Genomic DNA, 21248 nt, shown 5'->3' on the forward strand with positions numbered 1-21248 from the left:
GTTGTGACTTATCTCTATGGAGCAACCACTTTTTTCTTAGTAATGCATTAATCACAGCTCAGTAATAATTTATGTTATAACTAGGCTAAGTTTGAACTTACACAGCTGGTTCAACAGGCAACGATTAGCTTAGCTTAGCTTAGTGCAATGACAGGAAGCTGAGGGAAACAGCTAGCCTAGATGCATCTGAATTTAAAATCCACCTTTAACAAACATTTTGTGTTTAATCCGATCAAAAACCAAAGTGTAAAAATGTATTTTGCTGTTTTTTGCACAGTTAAAGTAGGTTATGAATTAAACAAGCAAGACACATGTTAGTGAGCTTTACAAGTGTTGGTAGGTGTTTTTTTGTTTTTGTTGTTTTTTAAACTTTGGACCAGTCTTCCAGTCTTTATGTTAAGCTAGTCGACTCTCCAGCTCAATGCGCAGACATGAGAATGATTTTCTGAAAATTATTAATTATTCCTTTAAAAATCAATTCCTGTTTACTTTGTCTCCCCAAAACAGAAGCCCTACATCCTACAGTTGCTTTACTGTTCTAATAAAACATTTTTCAGGTATATGTATTGTGAATATTTGCCTGCTGACATTTTATGAAAACCTGGACGTTTTACCAACTTTATTTTGTCTCAAAATGCCAACAGTGAGTGCTAGCAAGTACACCATGTTAGCGTTGTGTGACTTCCACCAAATTTAATTACAGGATAGACTTCTGTGACAGTTGTGAAGACTCCAAAAGTAAATATTCACATTAGGCTGCATTCTTGTGGAGCAAAAATTAGTGAAAAGCCTTTCAAATAAAACATATTCACTCACAAAAGTCAATGGGCTCGCTTCAGTACTGGCCTATTTTAGACATCACATAATTCCTAATTTTGTTCTGCATAGTCTCAGCTTAATCTAATTTCATTAAATGCTCACATGACGGAACATTCAATTTGTTATATCAAACCAATCTGAGAGGATACTTTGGTAAAATGATTGTTTTATTGCTCTGCTGTAAACTCTGATCTCTCAGTTTTATTTAGTTTGGGATTCAGACTATATAAAATCCTGATTGTTAAATGAGTGAGTACAAATACACACTTGTGTTGCCATGGAGCCACATGACTCCAGATTTGTTGTTTTCCTTGACTGAACTGATAATCATTCATGTGTTTTATTGGGTTTCATGACCCTTTGGCCATAGAAACCTTTTAGAGAGACAGGTATCAACTAGAAAACAAGCATTTGTTTCCTCATTCCTGAAACTCTTTTTGCAGATGAGTGATTTTCGAACGATGACACACAATGTGTTTATCCAGCTCAGTTGACCGGCCTAGCATCCCAAAGTCCAACTGTCAAAACAATCCAAAGTCCACTTTGGTCATGAGAGTTGGTTAGTTGAGAGGAGATTTCTGATCCAACGCATACAGCAGGCAGGTTTCTTCTTATAAATCAATAAGTCAACAGCTTTCGTGTGACTGTTTGATACAGGAGAGCAGAGAAAATACTACATAGCAAAGAACTGAAAAGGTGTAGGGTGAAGCTAGCTTTTTTTACTATCGATTATTATTTTTACACATACATATATACATATAAGATGATTTTTCTACATGAGTCCTGACCCTTTTTTTCTTAAACATGCATATTTTTCTAAAGTTAAGCTGTCTTCCTCAGATTTTAAACAACTTTTAGCCTTAATTATTAAGGACGGTACATGAGGGGAGAACAATGACTAATCACTTACACATACTCGCACTTTTTTTCTTTTTCTGGGAGTGCATTCATACCTAGAGCTTGTTTTCTCTGCTGTTCTCACAATTTCTACTTTATTACATTATAAAAAGTAGGTTTTCTTCGTCTGGTGCAGAAGAATCTTAGGATTCCACCTGACGAGGAGCCAATTTGGACTCGAAATGTTTGGATTTTCCTTATTTAATAAAGTAGAAATAATAAAAAGGTGAGGTTGACAGTGTTGAGTCCATGGGAAACCACAGTCCACTTAGATTAAAGCACTGTAGTTTAACAAACCTTTAGTCACATCTTTACACAGAAACAGGAAAGCAACCGTCAATCAATCATCCAAAACTTAAGATGCCCTTAATACTGATGGGTGTTTGGGGAAAAAAATAACAAGAAAAAGTCATTGTTCCATACAAGAAATTTGGTTTATACTGAGGATTCACTATAACACCTCACCGTAAAACACTTTCAGATTCAGTATAACTGTTAAAGAACAATAAAACTCTAGTGGGTCACCAGGGCACGCCAATCGCAAACTGTCATCAGTTGATAAGAAGAGCAAGGAAGTCAGTAGTTCAATACTGGTGCAATAAAAAGCCACCCTTGTGTTATTCACGGGCAAATTAGGTCGTCCAGATTCAGAGGATATAAATAAGCCCCTGTTTTTGTTGCTCTGCAGTGTATGGACTTTGATGCAATGCCCAAAGCGTCTTGGCCAAAATGAACCCTGAAGTGGAGTCATCTACAAGTCAAGACCTTTACTTACCTCTCACTTATTTCAGCTAGTTTCTGATAGCTCTTTTTTATTATTTAAGCTCATGCTGCCAAACCAGAGTGAATTACACCTTGGCAAAATAACAACTTGAATGTGAAATTGTGCCGGGAAATCCCCCTTTCAAATAGCTCTCTAAGCTAATGAAGGACTGGGTTTCAGCCTCGAGGCTCATGATGCTGACCACAAAAGTTATCAGCAATCAGATCATCTACTAACATAACTTTGGAGAAACTGTTTTCTGTCTCACTGCTGAGCAGACAAAGAGGTCAAATGTCGTTCAAACTCAAAGGACTAAATCAAAATTGTTAGTTTTATATACTTTATCTAATCTAAAAATGCATTTCATTGTTTTGAAAAACTATTTTGCTCAAGGGAAATACTATCATTTTACAACTGCCTTCTGATTACACTAAGTTAGCCAGTTTGGAACTTTTTTTGTCAACATCTAGGCTTCGAAATACGTCAGCATGAGGGTTTTCAAGATATCAAGACTTTATCGTATATTTACAATTTCATTTCAGGCATTTGTGTGACACACTTTTTCTTACAGTAAACTCAACTGAGGAGTAAACTAAAAGCCACAGCACTGAGATAAAAGATACTACAGTGAACCTCAAGTATTTATGTTATCAGAAATTACATGTCCTGGAAGCTTTTTGTTATGTGTCTGTGATATTAATATAACCTATGACTGTTGCTTTTGTGTACCCACTGTACGCTACCTGGCTAGCACCAAACTGCTGACAGACAAAGTTAAATTGCCTAGCTGGTGAACATAGTAGAGCATTTAGTAGCTGATGAGACAGACATTTCCCCTCAGGAGGTGGTGGAGACCAAAACAGAGCTAAAAGAAATTGAATACTAGACTGTCATTTGCCAAGCTGGTGGCCAGAAACACGACTCCAGATGAATGCTAATGTTGCTTCGTGTCTGCTGGATTTGTATAGGCAACCTTGCTAACACGTTGGCCATATTGACTTTGTAAAATGATTATCATATTAGCATTAGCCTTAAAGTCTCTACTTACCTATCCCCCTCAGATGTCTTCACTTACTGTACTTGATTAGATTTGGGCTTGACATTCTCCTGACTTCTAACATCAGCAATTAACAGCTAACAGTCGCATCAACACATGTAAATTTGTGCAGTTTTTTTGTGTTGAGCTCAACTTTGGTTAACTTTGATATGATTTTGGGCATTTGAACAACGCCACAATGCTAATCATTAAAGCGAGCAGAAAAGTCCAAAATGGAGGAAGCTATAGCCTATTAGCTTTGTTGCACCATCCACTTCTATTAAAAGCATTAACTGGTCTACAACAGAGAAATAATTTGCAGAGACAGTCATGAGACATCTTTTGAATACACTGTGTTAACTTATTGTTAGCAAGAGTTAGCAAGCTTTCTACTTCAAAAAGCTCTCCACCCCCCTTTTCAATAAGTCTTTATTAAATGAAATTGAATGTACAGGGAGGAGTTAATGGCTCAGGCTAGGGTAAACACTCAGCTAGCATGTTTCTAGTTGGCTAGCATGTTAGCAGTTAGCTCGCCAGCCACAGTAGTTTACAAACTATCCCTGCAAGTAGTCACCATCACCTTCTCTAGCCACATATTTTCTTCACTTTCTGGTGTGACTGAGCCTAAATATTGAAGTTGCATTGTGCCTGTCAAGGAAAACACATCTTCATTATTCTAACTAGTTGTGTACTAGTGATGTACTAGTACTTTATTAAGCTTGGTTTGGTTCTCCAGCATGTTTCTAGTTGGCTAGCATGTTAGCAGTTAGCTCGCCAGCTACAGTAGTTTACAAACCAGCCCTGCAAGTAGTCACTATCACCTTCTATAGTCACATATTTTGTTAACTTTCTGGTGTTATTGAGCCTAAATATTGTGGTTGCATTGTGTCTGTCAGGGAAAACACTTACACTTTCATTATTCTTACTAGTGGTGTACTAGTGGTGTACTAGTATCGTATTGGGATAAGTTTGGTTCTCCAAACACTGAAAAACAATATTGATATCTCTATATCTGATGAAATTCTTTCAGCTTGAGCAATATGAAATAACAAGCAGTAAATGAGAAAGTATGAGGGAGTTTATGAATTTTATATTGAGTTTGACATATAATTCCCAACAAAACTGCCATTCTTCAACCTGAGCAGAGGTCTATTAAGGCAAATAACTGAAAACACCTTAAATCTATTACTAGAAGGTAAATGGGGTATCTAAAACCCACAAAACAAAATCCTAGAAAACAAACTGAGGACATGACCTCAGTGTCTTCAGTGGTAGCTACAGTCCTGCACACATGCGCAGCCAAGATCCCTCAATATGGCCACTACAGGGTGAGTTACATCATTTAATTATGTGAGGTGGGAGAGTGGTCTTTGCATTTGAGGTGTTCAATGTCATTGAGGAAAAGGTTCAGGAGTTGATGGAGCAGGTTTGGCTGTTGAAGGGACTGAAACTGTGACCTTTGGGTAATGGGACGCTCTCTAACACAGCCTCTAATCCTGCAGATGAAGCCCTAGATGTTTTTACCCTGTGAACCGCGCTGCAGCCTCAGGGGAGAGCGGCCACCGCTTCCCTGCTGACTGACAGACCTCCACACTGAGGCCTGGAGGTATGGACAGATTTGATGATGTATACAAGTTGTGTGTGTGTATGTGAAGAAGATGAAGGCCGATCCACAGACCAAGTAGGGGGCATTTCAACACCAGCATGTGACCTGGTAGAGTTTCATTACTGATGGACGAACCAGTGGGCCTACTGGGGATATAGACCGGTGCTAGAGTTTCAAAACAACACCCAGTGTGTGTTAGTGTGTGTGTGTGTGTGTTTGAGTGCATATGTGTCTATGCACATGATGTGGGCCAAGGCTTGGAGTCCACTTGGCCAGTATGCTGTGAGGATCTGATGTACGCGGCTTTTCAAAAATTAGTGCAGCAATTAGCATCTTCGTCAGTGACTCTATCCAAAGTCCTTGGAATCCCCCCACTCACCCCTCACACATTCAAACACACACAGATGGTTTCCCTAATGAGAGCGGATGCGTCAGAGTTTCACCTGACCGCATCTCGTTTCCATGTCGCCAAGTGGGAGGCCTGACCTCGTTGACACTAAACAACAGCATCCGTCTTCGAAAGAGAGACCCCATCGACAGCGGTGACGCCTCTGCTCCGCCTCCTCACATCCTAGAAAGTTTCCTATTTAGGTAGCGGCAAAGGGGCTTTTCAGGTATTTTCCAGATCAGATCAAATGCTATAGACGTCATATAATCAGATATGTATTGGAAGCCAAAGTGCCTACACCCTAGATAATAATGGCTGACATTAAAGTGGCACTTGCCTTATAGAGAGCTGAAGTCCTGTCCCACTTTTAGTTTGGATTTTGTTCAACTGACCTTCATTTGTGATGGTTTTCTGTCTATATTTTTTAAGATAAATGACGTCTTATGTACTCAACAGTATAATTTGGACAATAATTTGTGAGTTTAAACAAAAGAACAGATTAAAATGCTACAGCTCATCCTCGCTATCAAAACAGCATCACAGCTATAGTTCTTGAATGCTAATCCTTGAATTCTGGTAAGTGATAAGATGTTGAACTTTACTAACAATTCAAATCAGACTTTAATAAGGATCTAAAAAAAAAAGAACATAAAATCCACCCATCAACTTTCAGCTCTGTAGACACTATGTGTCCAAATCATTTACTAAAATATAGCCCACTGGTGTGTTTGCCATTTTGTAGTGTTGTCTGAATGTCAGGTGAGAATTATTATACCCTACAGAGAGCCGAAGTCTGGGATTAACATCCGGTCCAGCTGCTTTTCCACTCGCTTCTGTACAGTAACTTATTGGGGCTTTCTGTCCTCGGTCTTGGTGAGACATGTTCTTTTACTCTCCATATTCTCAGATAAATAAGTATCTACTGCAGCAGATTTTAAGAAAGTTAAAGGATGAGGGTTCATGGGAATTTTTCTTATTGTCAACAAAGCTCATGCACAGAGCCAAACCAACAATGAATTGCTATATTTACAAGTATTGTGTGTCTATTCAGACCCTGATATATCTTATTCCTCTGTGCCAAAGACCTCTGTTGTTATCCAAAAACACACCAGTGAGCCAAACTGGTGCACTGGGTGACATGTTCCTTCATCCCGAAGATTATGATGATAGTACTTTGTTTAGAAACAGCTCCAAAGACTAATAACAGCGATCATGTTTTCAGTCTCCGAAGAGATGCTCCATGGTTCCATTTACATGTTAGCGTGTTGCGCTACATATCACAACCTCTTGACTTTGTATTAAAGTCCTTTCCAGTGTACAATGAGGTCCAAACTACTCTCTGGACCTATCTATTATTTAAACTTAAAGCCACACTAATCAATATTTCTATGTTAGCGATGGATCAAATGGCGACAGTGTGTGTAATGTGAAAGGGGTCGGTCTTAGTAAAGAAACCCACAGATAATTATAACTCAACTCTACAGTTCCCCTCAGCTCTACAGAGTGTTTTAGGGTCTTTCAGCTCATTGTTTTGGTTTTGGCAAATTTTCAGCTAAAAAAAACCCCACTGTACACTACCTGGCCAGCACCAAACAAGAGGTAGCCTTCGATACTATAGTATACTGACCCCTGATTACACTAATGTAGCCAGTTAAGAACTTTTTTGATGACATTTGGGCTTCTGAAGACATCAGCATGAATGTTTTTAATATGTCAAGCCTTCCTCATACATTTACATTTTCATTTCAGGCATTTATGTGACACGCTTTTTTAAGAACAACTGCCACAGCGCTGAGATAAAAGATACCACAGTGAACCTCAAATACGTATGTTATCAAAAAGTACATGTCCTGGAAGCTTTTTGTCTTGGTCTGTGATATTAATGTAACCATCATGTAACTGTTGCATTTGTGTACCCACTGTACGCTACCTGCGTAGCACCAAACTGCTGACAGACAATGTTAGCAACTAGCTGGTAAACATAGTGTAGCATTTAGCAGGTAAAGAGCCAGATATTTCCCTCAGGAGTTGATGGAAACCAACCAGAGCTAAATTGAGAATACATATTGGATTTACATTCATTAGGTGGCCAGAAACATGACTCCAAATGAATGCTAATGTTGCTCCATAACTGCAGGATGTGCATATAAGTCACTGCTTGCTAACTTGCTATCTGCTGCCAGCAAATAGCCAAAAAAAGCAATTGATGCAGCTTTTGTCATTATTCAGACTTATCAGGGAACATCAGACCTGTTGCACTTGGTGAGGAAACACAATAAGAATTGGGACATTTTTATCTGCAGTGTGGATTTACTTCAAATAGTGGGCTATTAAACCAGGGGCAGAAAATAGTTTATTGTCTGAGGTAATGCAGATAGAATGGCCATGTGGTGGAGACAATGCTGTCAGGATCCTTAAATATCTTGTGTGTAAATAATGTTCAGTTTTGTGGATTCAGGTAAAATGTAGACGCATACGTTAGCATTGAAGCTCTTACCCTGAGAGACTTATTGAGCTCAGATTCTGTATCTTGCTTAAGAACTCTTTGGCAGGACACCTCGGCCTTTGAGCGTTGGAACACGTAATCTGTTTTTTGGTAATGGGATGGACTCTCTTAACACCTAGGAGCCTCCCAGCCGTGTGATATAAAGCTTTGTGTTTTAATGTGCGTCCCCAACGTACCTTTGTACACAGAGCCGAAGCCAGGGAAACACGCTCAGACAAAAGATCAGCATGTCTGTCCAGGAATCAGTAAGCAGTAATAGCTTTAACCAGCTTGTCTGGATACACACACACACATACACACACAGACCACCTCACCTCCGATCCTCTCTGATCTCTATAGCTCAGCCAATTCAAATCAGGAAGTAGATTAGTCAAGAAAGCCTGTAGCCTCAAACAGCTTAGGAAATCAAGACAATAGCTGTAGCTACCACACAAAGAAAAAGGAAAGAAGAAACACTCAATTTTTTTGTCTCCTTCAATTAAATTATTAATGTAATTCTCTGCTTTGCTTTTGTGTGTGTATTATGACTTTATATGAACACCCTAGTATCTGTGCACCTGACCAAAGTTTTCATTTTCTTTAATCTTATAAACCAAACTAAGTCTTATCTAAAGCATATCTGATGGAAAGATGCATATGAAGATGCATGGGGGGGTTGTTGAATTCTTGCGCAACAGTAGTGGACTGTAACTAAGTACATTTACTCAAGTACTGCACTGAAGTACAGTTTTGAGGTACTTTTACTTTGCTGGAATACTTCCATTATATGCTTCTACTTCCACTCCACTACATATCAGGGAAGAGGGAAATATTATACTTTGTAGAGATCCGTTTTTCCCTTTGACATTGAAGGGTCTTTTTCTGTTGATCAATGTCAAAAAAAAATCCACCATAAATCCTCTTTGATTCAATGTTTTAAGACAAGAAAACATGACAAATTCCAAGTGTGGTGAATACTTTTTACAGGCACTGTATAGCTGTATACAGTATAAATAAAGATAACACTGAGTAGGGACAATTTGCATAATGAGTACTTTCACTTTTAATACTTTAAGTGCATTTTGCAGCTAAAGCTTTTGTACATTTACTTAAGGGATGTTTTTAATGCAGGACTTTTACTTGTAATGGAGTATTTCTATGCTGTGGTATTACTACTTTTACTCAAGTATCTCAGTACTTCTTCCACCGATGAATGTCAATACTGAGTTTATAAGATGATGTTTTGTGGTCAAGTGTGTGTCCTCTGCCTCTGTGTGGCAATGCTACCATCTGCTGGTCACTATTGACAGTTAGAAAACCTCTAGGGCCCCTTTCAGACCAATTCTTTACACTTGAGATATTTTCTGCATGACATTTATTCTTTATGTTCCATTTTTTTATTCAGTTCTGATGCCCTTAAGACACAGGTATACTCGTCATGTGACCAAGAAAGTCAACATATTACACTATACATCTATTTTTTTTATGATTAAGATGGATTTACTGCATTTATCATATCTATATTCCCATTATATTGCCTCAAGGGATTGGTGTATGGGGTTGCAATCTATACTGATTGATATGTTTTTCTAAATATTGTAAGCTGGTATTTCTGGTGTTTTTATCTGAACTGTGCACCCAGTCAGTGATCAAGAAAGCCACTCTGATCAAGCAGGACCCCTCTAACCCCCTCTACCAGTCCTTCCAGTTACTGCCATCAGGTCGAGGCTATTAAGTCCCCCAAAATCTTTTATTCCCTCTGCGATCATCACTCTGAACAAACTAAAATAGGCACTGTACTCTGTCCTGTTTAATATTGTTATTGTCAGTTGTAGTTTTAACTGTTTGTGTGTTTTTAAATGTGTTTTAAATGAGTATTTTTGAGCCTTGTCAAAGGAAAATTTCTGTTACTTTGGAACACACCATAAAGTCATCTTGTCTTATTTTATTTATTTATTTGTATTTTATTTGATTGGGACGATGCAATTTAACATAGTTCCAGTGCAGAGCATGAAACTGATGTGCTGCACAGAGAGTTTATAGCTATTGCTAATTTTCAACTCTTGTCCCTAGTTGGGCTTTACATATACGTTGTACTTAAAATTTAGAATATACAGCTTTCATCATCATAAAACCACAGTACACTACAGATATGGAAGTAAAATATCTTAATTTAGCAGGTTGAAAAAAAGTCACCTTGGGCTCTGGGAATCGTGCATTTTTCACTATTTTGTGACATTTTACAGAGCAAATAAATAATTTAACAGATTTGGCAGATTTATAAATATAAATGATGAAATAACCATTTATTCTATTTGCAACCCTGTTTTTATTTGTTATATGATGTGTACTGTGTTCGTGTAAACTATCACAGTGTCTTCTAAAGATATATAAATATATGTGTGTGTTTGTTTGTGTGTGTGCGAGTCAAACTGAACGCCTTTGATATGTGACATCACACCCGTATCAAACGTCTGGTGCACCAAACCATGGAGGGATTCACCATCACTAAAGGCGTCTGCCCGGACGCGAAAAGCACTAAAAGATTGTGCAAATCCGTGATGAAAGACCTGCGGAAGGAGTTCTGCGGCAAGCGCACCCTGGAGACTCTGATAATCTTACAGGATCTACTTGTGGACGAAGTCATCGTTCAGTCTCTGCAGGCTCACATCAGAGAGTTATCTGCTCGGCTCACCAAGAAGAGAGCCTCCCTTATTACGTGGAAAGATGTGGTGGAACTCTTGGTCATCGCCGCAGTTACACTAACCATCATCTTTTTAGCGCTGTTGGTCCTCTAAAGCTGCTTTTGAGGAGGCTGCAGCGACGTCCGCGGTCAGAGGTCAATACAGGGCCGCTCAGTGGTTCACACTGTGGCCTCACAGCAACAAGAGGTCAGCACGATCCTGTACAAACACACCGTCTTCCACTCTTGTAGCTGTGTGGAGTTTCTCCCTGTGTAGGCGTGGGTTTACTCCGGGGTCTCCGGTTTCCTCCCACACTTCCAGTTTTTATTTTTTGGATTTCTGAAGCACTTCTTCATCCGTTAGGATGAACTGAATAGATTTGTGCTTCAGACAAGACGGTTGGAATAATCAAGGTGTGAGAAAACAGAAGCATATGAGATGGTCTCTGTGTCTTTAAAAATGATTATAAATCCTATGTTTGAAATATTTCTAGATGTGATAAAAACATGATGGTTTTATGATGCTCCAAACTTAAATTACTACCAAACAACAACAGACTCCATCTGTTCTGAGAGGAAACAGCAGATGGCAGCACGTGTTCAGTGATTTCAAGTCTACTAATCAGAGTTGAATAACATTTTTGGACATCCACTTTCTTACATCACGTGGTAAATACATATAATATAATATAAAAAGAGCCTCAACTGATTTATCTGTTTATTTGTCAGTGTTTATGAGGAGGTTTTAGGTGATGGGTGTGGGGATGCTGGTGCTTTTAGTATTTTGTTTGTAAGAGAATGTGTGTGTAAGTGTGTTAATTTATTGTAAACAGAACAAAAAACCACGTCTCTTAACATCAGACAGTTCTCTGCTCGGCTTGCAAAGAAGGCAACCTCTCTTTATACGTAGAGAGATGTGGTGAAACTCTTGGTTAGCGCCACAATTGCACTTTCCTGCATGTTTGTTTCAGCACTGATAACTCCTTTAAAGCTGATTTAGAGCTGGTCAAGGCCTCACGGTAACGAGAGAGGACCAACATACTCTTGTTGCTGTGAGGAGTCTCTGTGTAGGCGTTGGTTTACTCCGGGGTCTCTGGTTTCCTCTCACACTTCCAATTCAAACAATTAAAAAATTTAAAAATTTTACTTTTTGTTTTTTTAAGCATTTCTTCTTCAATTATTTATGAGTAATTTGCTCTCTCTGAATCTGTAAGTGTTCTTTTTAAAGTCTAGTTTTAAGAAAAGGTGACAAACACCAAAAATTGTGTTCCTGTTTTTCCTTAAAACTCTTCATACCATCAACAAAATCTCATATGGTGCCTGAAAAGACAAGCCCTGGGTTTACTAATATTAAAAATGCTGAACTGTATATTTTTTATAAACAAGGTGAAGATTAAATCCTCTCATATGAAAATCATAAGTGGTTTCTTTAGAGCTGATAGTCTGGAAAAAGGACAGAAATAGGTGTAAATAGTAGTGAAGTGTAGCCTTTACATTAAATTTCCATAACTGTGTCTCTTGTTTTTAATAAATAATATATGTACCTAGAAAAAAATCATCAAATTACTAATAGGCTTTGTCTCTGAAATAATAATCCATTAATTAGCCTGATTATGATTGATTTATTTATGGATTATGATGGATTAAGACTCTTATCTCTTGTCAAATCAATGTTATTTATACATCCCAATATCACAAATCACAAATTTGCCTCATAGGGCTGTTACAGTCTGTACAGCAATACAACTTCCTCTATCCTTAGACCCTTGATTCGAATAAGGAAAAACTCCCTAAAAAAAACCTTAAATGGGGGGAAAAATGGAAAGTTTGACACTTTTGAACTTTTTTTTTTTCCTCTCCACAAACTGTAATTTATTTGGTTAGATTGATTTGATCCACCACCCTCCATGCATTTTATATGTACCCTCTAGTTGTGTTTGAGACTCAGAAAACAACCATACTGCTATGCTATAGTACCTGGCTCCAGTACCCGGCTTCAGGTTTTGGTTCGGTCTACGGTCAACTATTTTGAAATTGGACTAAATACACTTTTATTTAGGAATATGCCTCTCTACAAGACAGGGCCACAAGGAGAACTTGTGACTTTAGGGGCCTGGAGGCAGGTGGCTTCTTCATAACTGATAGCGGATCACCTCTAGAAAAGGGACAGAAATAGTGTGGCACACAATAAAGGTGGAAATTTTAGCCAAAATTTGAAAAATAATAATTTCTGAGGTTGTCTCTGAAATACTAATCCATTAATTAGCCTGACTATGAATGATTTCGCATCAATCAATCTTAATTAAAAGCTTGTTTCCCTTACATTTAGTTTACACAGGAAAGCTGAGTTTTGTGTGTAAAAAAGCACCAAATGTTTGAAACTTTTTTTTCTCCCCACAACCTGCAGTTTGATAGACCTCTATTGATCCCCCCCCCCCCCATCCACTCCCACCTGTTGTAATGTTTGAGACTCAGAAAACAACCGTACTGCTATGCTGTACCTGGACTCACGTTTTCTGATGGTCAACTATTATAAAATTGTACTAAACATAACTTTATCTAGGAATATGTCTCTCCACAAGGGCCACAAGAGGAACTTGTGACTTTTGGGACCCCAAGACAGTTGCCCCATTTCAAAGGTAATGTGGTCTCATTTGAAGGAGGAGGTGATAAGAATTTATATTTACAGTGCTAAATACTGACTTTAAAAGAAGTCATATGTGGGGTTTTTTTTGTCTTTGCACATGTAAGAGCATGTTGACATGCTCGACCTCTGGGTGAACTGCATACTCTATACAACATCTGAGAGCAAGAGCTGCAACAATTAGTCAATTAATCGATTTGTCGAGCAACAGAAAACTAATCTACAACTATTTTTATAATCAAATGCTAGTTTCTTCATTTCTTAAGCAAAAATGCATGATAGAGACTGAATATCTTTGGGTTTTGGACAGTTGATCGACAAAACAAGACATTTAAAGACAGAGTTTTTGAGTAAGCTTGGCTGTAAGGAGCGAGATTTTGGCACTGGCAGTAAAAATCTTTCAGTGTCAGCTCTTATCGAGGCAACAGCTGACCGTAAAATTGCTGGAATAATTGGAATAATGTTGGAATAAAGCCGTTCAAATGTGCTCGATGCTGCAACTCTGCTTCCCGTCTACCCTTGTAATCATACATTTTCAGAAGACGACACTTTGGACATAGTATTTATTTCAGTCTTAAAAGTTTATAACAACTTCTGGATAACATAACATGAAAACAAAACAAAAGAAAAAAAAACAATGAATACACATTTTAATCGCACCCCAGGTTGACAAAAATTAGAATTCATAAAAGCAGTTTTGAAAAAATAAAAATAACAATAAAATCACAGGAAAATATTTCTCCCCCCCTCCCTAAAACAGCTGTTGTAGACTTACAGTACACCAGGAGTGCGTACACTCGATGTGAATGAAGTGTCACATCAAGGACTATCACACCTGATTTAAATGAACACTTTAAACCTGTGTTTCAACAGGGTCGAGTGTGAACACTTGAACCAATTTTGGATACAAATTCAAGCCAGCAAAAGTGGATTTGAAGATTTTGGGTGCAAAACCTCAGGTCCTCTCTTTATAGCAAAAGCCCAGCACCTGGAAATGTAAAAAAAAAAAAAAAAAAAAAAAAAAAAATAGAGACACACACAAAACAAAGACCGTGGTTTTCTCATGAAGGAGCCGAGGTTTAATTCAAATCCATCTCTAACATTCCCCAATCATTAGACTATCTAGAAGCAAATCCCCTTTAATTCAGTTCGACATTTATTAACTCTACAAATTGAATACAAAAGGTTTAAGTGATTGGCGTTGTTAATATCATACAGGCCTGTTATGTTTTAGGGAAAACGGCTCTGTCTGTGCTCGGTAGTTAGCTTTATTTCTTGGTGAAATGCATGACCTTAGTTTGTGGTTGAAAACAGCGAACAATCTCCCCTCAGCCGAATAAGTTTATATACCTCATTATCCTCTTTTTTCATATATATATTTATTATATATAAAATACTGTTTCATTCATAAAAGCCTTACTTTGTACAATATCTGAGTCGATGTGTGTCAGTGAGCAATGAAGTGAATGAATGAATGAGTGTGTGTTTGTGTGTGTATGTGTGTGCATGTGTGAGTGAGTGAGTAAGCGAGCTAAAAAGAACCTGGAAAAATTGTCTTATAACAAAACAGCTGGTACCGATTCAGGACCTAATACACTAAAAATAAAAGGTGTTTTACACAATATACACATTTTATTACTTACAAAAAAAAAAAAAGTAAGCGGAAGAAGGTGTAGGCTGATGGTTAGCAGGCAGGCTGCAGCAGGGTTAGTACCACCAAATGTAAGACGACAGAAAAATGACAGAGAGAGAGAGAGAGGGAAAGATAGAGAGAGAGAGGGAGAGAGAGAGAGAGGGTGTGAATGAAGAGCTAGTAATAAAAAAAAAAAAAAAAAAAAAAAGGCAGTCAGTCTCACTAAGGAAAGCTCATCGTCAGTGCATCTCTCATCTAGGATGTTTCCGAAGTCAAAGTGCCGATTTTGGTAACCGTGGAGACCATCCGCTCCTCATCAATAAGGCCGAAAAACAAAACAAAACAAAACAAAAAAAAAAAGAGCACTTCTGTCTAGAAATGGATGTACAGTATCACATTTTTGTTGCACCAACGTCAAAAGTGATTTTTTTTTTTTGTTAAAAAGAGAGAAAGGAAACAGTGATCCTTTTTGGGAAAGAAGGGAAAAGAATGAAAATTTGTTGTCACACATCCATCATGGCACCATTTAGTGGATATTTTTCTGCTTTCACTTTGAGGTACTTCTTAAGAAAACCAAAGACTAAATGTAAGATTTTGATCAGTTTTTTTCTTTTTTTTAAGCTGTGTTGCACAGTAGCACCATTGTTTTAGATGTAGTTTTTTTTTTTCTTTCCGGAAGACAATGCACCATTGGAATTCCACCTTGTCGCCACGTTAACAGCTTATCCGCCACCGTGACCACCGCCCCCCTACTTGTCCCCCGTCATCAAATCATTCATCTCCTGTCATCGATCAGACGTCCCCAGCAACAGTTGGTTTGCTCGTTGCCGTGTGCCGTTACGTCCTCTTCATGCAGACCACACAACGGCTGACCCGCGTCCGTAGGTTACCCGCCTTCAGAGTCTCCGACTGGGGCTTCCTGTAAGGGGCAAAGGGTGAAGGTCAAAGGTTAAGATTGGGACGATAAAAATAAATCTGAGATGTATCAATTCATGTGACTATAAGAATCCTATGTCAAGTGAAAATATTAGTTTTTCTCTTCGAAAATGAGAAATCCAACATTTAAAAAATTATTCCTTTTAGAATGAAACCCAGAAAAAATACCTGTATAGCTTGCAACTATAGAAATATTTATGCGTAGTGAAGCGTTACTAAGACATTAAAATTTTACAGTAGCAGCATTACAGGAAGTTGGATTACTTATTGCATATTTTTTTAGAAGTGATGCTTGCAGGCTCCTCTGAACCAAAACTTCTACCCATTAGGCTGCTCTGCTGACACCAATTCAATTCACTTAAATTTGTATTTATATAGCGCCAAATCACAACAAAAGTTATCTCAGGGCACTTTTCACATACAGCTTAAGCCAATGCAGAAGTACCTTCAAGTGCAGTACCAATGACGGCCACTAGATGCTGGCCCCGATTTACTCCCATTCAAAAAGCGTCAACTTCTCTCTAGAAATACTTAGTTAATCCTTTTTTTCAATGAGTCATTATGGTCTCAATCTCCAAATATGGCCCCTCTAATAAGTTTTCTGGTCATTTTGGAAATTATTGCTCCGTTAATAAGATTTGAAGACTTCTAGTAGCTTTGATGTCTGCCGTGTGGGCGTTGATTGATAACTGCTGTTGACAGTTGGCTCACCTTCTGCTCTCACTGGCTCTAGGACTCGCACTGAGTCAGATTATTGTGATAACATTTCAGTAAGTTTAATGTTACTTGATTACGATACCTGCCCTGTTAGAACAATTTAGCTAAAGTAGCTAACATTAGCTAATGTGGTCCTAACATGTTCCTAGTAAGCTAGTGTTAGCTTCGGTCTGAGGTAGTGGGGCATGTTTCCAGAGCGTGAAAGGCAACACCCCGCACTCCTTGTATGGAAGGTCGTGGCTCCAAACTGAAAAGATGGTGCCGACCATAAGCAGTAACTCTGGGCTTCAAACTGGCTCTGATAAAACCAATGGGTGATGTCACACCTTGCTATGTCCATCATTATAGTCTATGGCTGGCACATTTATCTGTACCTGAACATCTCATTGGCGTCTACTGTGGCCAGCCAGAAGCTATAGGAGTTGCCGTAGTAGTTGCATGTCCCCCTGCCGTGGCACTCTATGAAGGGAGCACTGCGGAACTCCTCCAGACAGGAGCCGGGGGAGGCCAGGGCCTGGCCGGAGCCCTCTGCACCTGCGCTGGTATGCTGGGGAGGAGGAGAAAGATGGGTTATAGATGAGATAAGTACATAAATGTGTTTAAATATAGATTGACAGATGCCTGGAAAGCTAGTTATGGCGTGGTGGTAGATCCATTCAGAAACATCTCAAATTAAAGTAAAGATTAGATTTAGGCCAAGGTTATGGTAAAAATTGAGATTAAGCATGTAGTATGTGTCATGTCTTACCATCATGAAGGAGTATCCTATCCACAGAGTCACCCAACGCGCAGGGCAACTGGGAATCTGGATGGTTTGACTGTGGACTGCAATCACCATGGCTGGAGCTTCACACACTGCACACCTAGACACACACAGAAATGTCAAATTAAACACCACACATCTTCCTTCATTCTATTCCATTACTCCTCTCCTTCACGTCACCTGTCCGTCCATCCATACCTGCTGATGTAAGGCTTGATGCTCTCTCCAGTGATGGGGGCCATGGACATGGGCATGGGCTGGGGTGTGGACAGCCAGTAGGAGTAGTCGTTGCGGGAGGCGAAGTTGCAGACGTTGTTGATATTGCAGAACATGAAGGGCATGGTGCTGAACCTGCGCAGACAGCTGCCGGCCGTGCCTGGAAGAAAGGACCGATGAAGCAGAACGTCAAATATTTAATAAAATACGGGTGTAAAAAAAAAGTTCTCAGGTTTAATGAAGAAACAAAAATCCTTCGTACCAAGGTCCTGTCCGTGCGCCCTCTCGTTACCCTGCACATACAGCAGCGAGTATCCGTCATAGACAATGCCAGTTCCATCGGGACAGGGTGGCACTTCCGCACCCTGGCTGTGTCGGGTGATGAGGAAGCCGTGGGCTGCCGAAACTGATCCTGGAGGACCGGGAGGACCCTGTGGACCATCTGAACCAGGGGGACCGGGGTAGCCAGGTGTACCTGGGATCAGCAGACAAGCATAGTTGGTGTATTAGAAATGGAAAGCCGCTGAGATTGTTCAATTTGGGCAAAATACTGTTGAATAATTTGGTTCTCATTATGCTTCTAGTTTTGCTTGAATACTTGCATCTATCAAAATGAATTATTATGCCAAATTTAGACAAAAATAAAATTTCAGCCTCTAGGTGGCAACAAAAGCAGGACTGTCAGTGTTTTTTGTCTTATTGGTGAAAACACCCAGGGATGCCAGTCTCAGCACTCACCAGGCTGACCGGCGGGTCCATTGTCTCCCTTCCTGCCTGGCGGGCCACTGAATCCAGGGGGACCCTCCGGACCAGAATCCCCGGGGTCACCAGACTGACCTGAGAGCAGAGACAGAGAAGAGCACTCTTCGTTAAATGGGTTAGGGTTAGCAAACAATGACCGATCACTTTGAATTTAGAAACAGATCAAATCTGTTTTTCTGTACAAGTTTGATTTACAAAAAAAGTCATCACAAATTCTAATTTCTACTTAAATTTTTTATGTATACAGTTTCTATGTATGTAGCATTGAGAGGCTTGTTTTACGGTTAGGGGTAATAAAGCTGAACCTTGTTCCTTGTACTTATACAGATGTGCTGATACAAAAAATTTCAAAGGGATTATTATGAATGAGATTATTTTGTCAATAATTACTGATATATTAAATACATTTAAAACATACTTTAAAGACTAAAAACATTGCTGAAAACATCATTTAAAAAATAAATGTGAGATGTAAAAATATCTGTCTTTCGAGCAATAAATATAACTTCAATTTTTTTTCTGAACTGAAGGAAGAGTTCCCTCTTGTGTCAATTGTCATTTATTACAATATCAACTTCACTATAATCAGTAACTGAAACTTATGCAACTCGCCCAAGACATCCAAGAGTACAAAAGCACCCACCTGGGAGTCCATCACGTCCAGGGGAGCCAGGTAGTCCCGGACCACCAGGCTGGCCCACAGGACCAGGGGGTCCTCGCTCTCCCTTCACTACGATGGGGGCCGGAGATACACCGGGGTCACCAGGAGGTCCTGTGGGTCAAAAGTTACAGAGGAAAATAATCATTGGTTTGAAATAACGTCTTTGTAGTCCAATACCTAAAATGAAGCTAACAAGGTAAATGTGTTCACCCACCAGGAAGTCCGATATCTCCAGGATCTCCGGGAAGGCCGCTAGAACCTGGAATTCCTGGGTCTCCCTTTGGTCCTGGCAAAGATACAAACAGGACAAATCTTTAGGCCTTGCCAGATCATAAATATGTTTTTGAACAGGAAGAAGAATCAGGAAATGCTGTTATTGTGAGCTAACCAGGGAATCCAGGAACGCCAGGCAGACCGATGTCTCCCTTCGCACCAGGGCCACCAGGAATACCAGAGGGACCCTGATGAGAAAGAGGTCCAGACAGTTACATCTCAGCTGGTGAGCACTTAATTTAGACATCATTGTCATAATTTGAATATTCCAGAAAACCTACTAAGTTTGATACCATCAAAATACACCCTAGTTTGCTCTTACCGAGAATCCTGGAGAACCAAGATCTCCCTTCTGTCCAGGAAAGCCAGGCTGCCCGGGCGAGCCGGCAAGACCCTTCTCTCCCTTGATGCCGCCTATTCCTTGGGGTCCACGAGGACCCTCTGGGCCGGGTGCACCTTCATAGACAGACATCAGAGGTCAGGTACGGTATGATTATGTTGTATATACAAGTTTCTGATCTTTATATTCTTCAGAGTTCAGAACAGTTTGGTTTCCATTTATCAATTCAAACAGTGGATTTTATCAAAAAAATGTTCTTTACAAGGGTGGAAATCCTACTTTTACAGCCATCAAGTGTTTGAAATTCTCTGCTCATCTTAAATACCTTAAACATCATCCTTTTTTGTAATAGTGTCTCATGAACTGAATAAATGGAAACTGAACTGACCCAAACCTTGCTTTCTACAGTGCAGCCACACAGAACAGACAGATGAAATAAACAAACTAAAAGGAATAACTCGAATAAGCATATTAACATCTTTAGTTTAAAAACGTGACTCTAGATAGTAGAATTAATTCTTGGAAACCTTTATGATACAAAACTGTAGAGTCTCATTGATGTATTTTACATCAGTATCCAAGATAATCTTACCAGGGAACATACAGCAAGTAACGTTAGAGCCCTTAATTTACATAACAAGTAACTTTACATGTAAAGATTAATTTGAGTCACTGTTTCGCAGAATGAGAGCTGAAGTTTCTCAGTTTTGACAGTATAGAACTACTTGTTGTATTGAGCTTTAACTGCTTTTCTAAAAAAGCAGCTTCACCTCCATGAAACTTTTTCTCTGCCAGAACAAAAAAGTAGACGAGTTTAGGAAGAGGAGGAAAAGACTATGCACACAGTTTTGTTCTTCAAAATGGTTAGATAACATCGAACTCTTCATGTAAAGATGATCCTGTACAGTAACACAGTGGATGTATGTGTGTATATGTTCAGGTTTTCCCTAATAAATGTGATTGTGAGCAGTTCTGAGGGAGACGTCCAGCCTGTCCTGTGGGGTAAAGAGTTGGTCAAAGCAGAAGGTTTTAATAGTTGACACATGAACTGATTCTTACTTTTCACACACTCTCACACTCTCCATGATATGTTGTTATTAAAAATAGACCAACATACCAACAAGACAACACAATGAAGGGTTGAGATAAATTCATCTTCAAAGCATTAAAAGGTAGTAAAATTGACGTTTCTGAAATTCAGTAAAGCAAAGTCTTTATCCATTAGTTTCTCACATCTAAAACATCATCTCGGACACCTTTACATTTTAACCTAAGAGCATTTGAAGTGAAGCGAACCCAACCCTGCATGAAACACATTTGAACTTGCTTTAAACGTGGCCCTTCATGTACCACAGCATGTATAAAAACCATCAAACCACTTGAGTCTAACCTGGAGGACCTAGGGTTCCCAGAATTCCCAGGTAAAGCGGAGCCGAGTTGACGGCACAGGGCAAAAAAGAAGAGGAGGTTTAGACAGAAGCAAGCATCAGTACAGAAATACAGTCAGACTAAGCAACAACAGAGATATTTTCCTTGAGTAACCTGAAGAGTCTGTTGTTTTAGTTTCTCAATGATTTATATTAATCTACTGGTGAGGACCTGGTATGTTTGCATGAATGCAGACTA

General features: G+C 39.2%; 1 protein-coding gene across 1 annotated transcript in view; it reads right to left on the reverse strand.

Moving 5' to 3' along the window:
• Positions 1 to 13869: 13869 nt before the first annotated feature.
• The window catches only part of col4a5 (collagen, type IV, alpha 5 (Alport syndrome)), a 56247-nt gene continuing 48868 nt past the window's right edge, over positions 13870 to 21248 (reverse strand). The window contains exons 40-49 of the mRNA XM_067579123.1: positions 19605 to 19738; positions 19398 to 19470; positions 19224 to 19295; positions 18992 to 19120; positions 18325 to 18423; positions 17849 to 18061; positions 17569 to 17746; positions 17356 to 17470; positions 16982 to 17154; positions 13870 to 15873 (exon numbers count right to left, since the gene is read on the reverse strand). Of these exons, the coding sequence (XP_067435224.1) occupies positions 15792 to 15873; positions 16982 to 17154; positions 17356 to 17470; positions 17569 to 17746; positions 17849 to 18061; positions 18325 to 18423; positions 18992 to 19120; positions 19224 to 19295; positions 19398 to 19470; positions 19605 to 19738 (1268 nt within the window). The 3' untranslated portion in view covers positions 13870 to 15791. The remainder of the gene's footprint in view (positions 15874 to 16981; positions 17155 to 17355; positions 17471 to 17568; positions 17747 to 17848; positions 18062 to 18324; positions 18424 to 18991; positions 19121 to 19223; positions 19296 to 19397; positions 19471 to 19604; positions 19739 to 21248) is intronic.

The sequence above is a fragment of the Thunnus thynnus genome, chromosome 22 (assembly GCF_963924715.1).
Source record: "Thunnus thynnus chromosome 22, fThuThy2.1, whole genome shotgun sequence".
Classification (NCBI taxonomy): domain Eukaryota; kingdom Metazoa; phylum Chordata; class Actinopteri; order Scombriformes; family Scombridae; genus Thunnus; species Thunnus thynnus.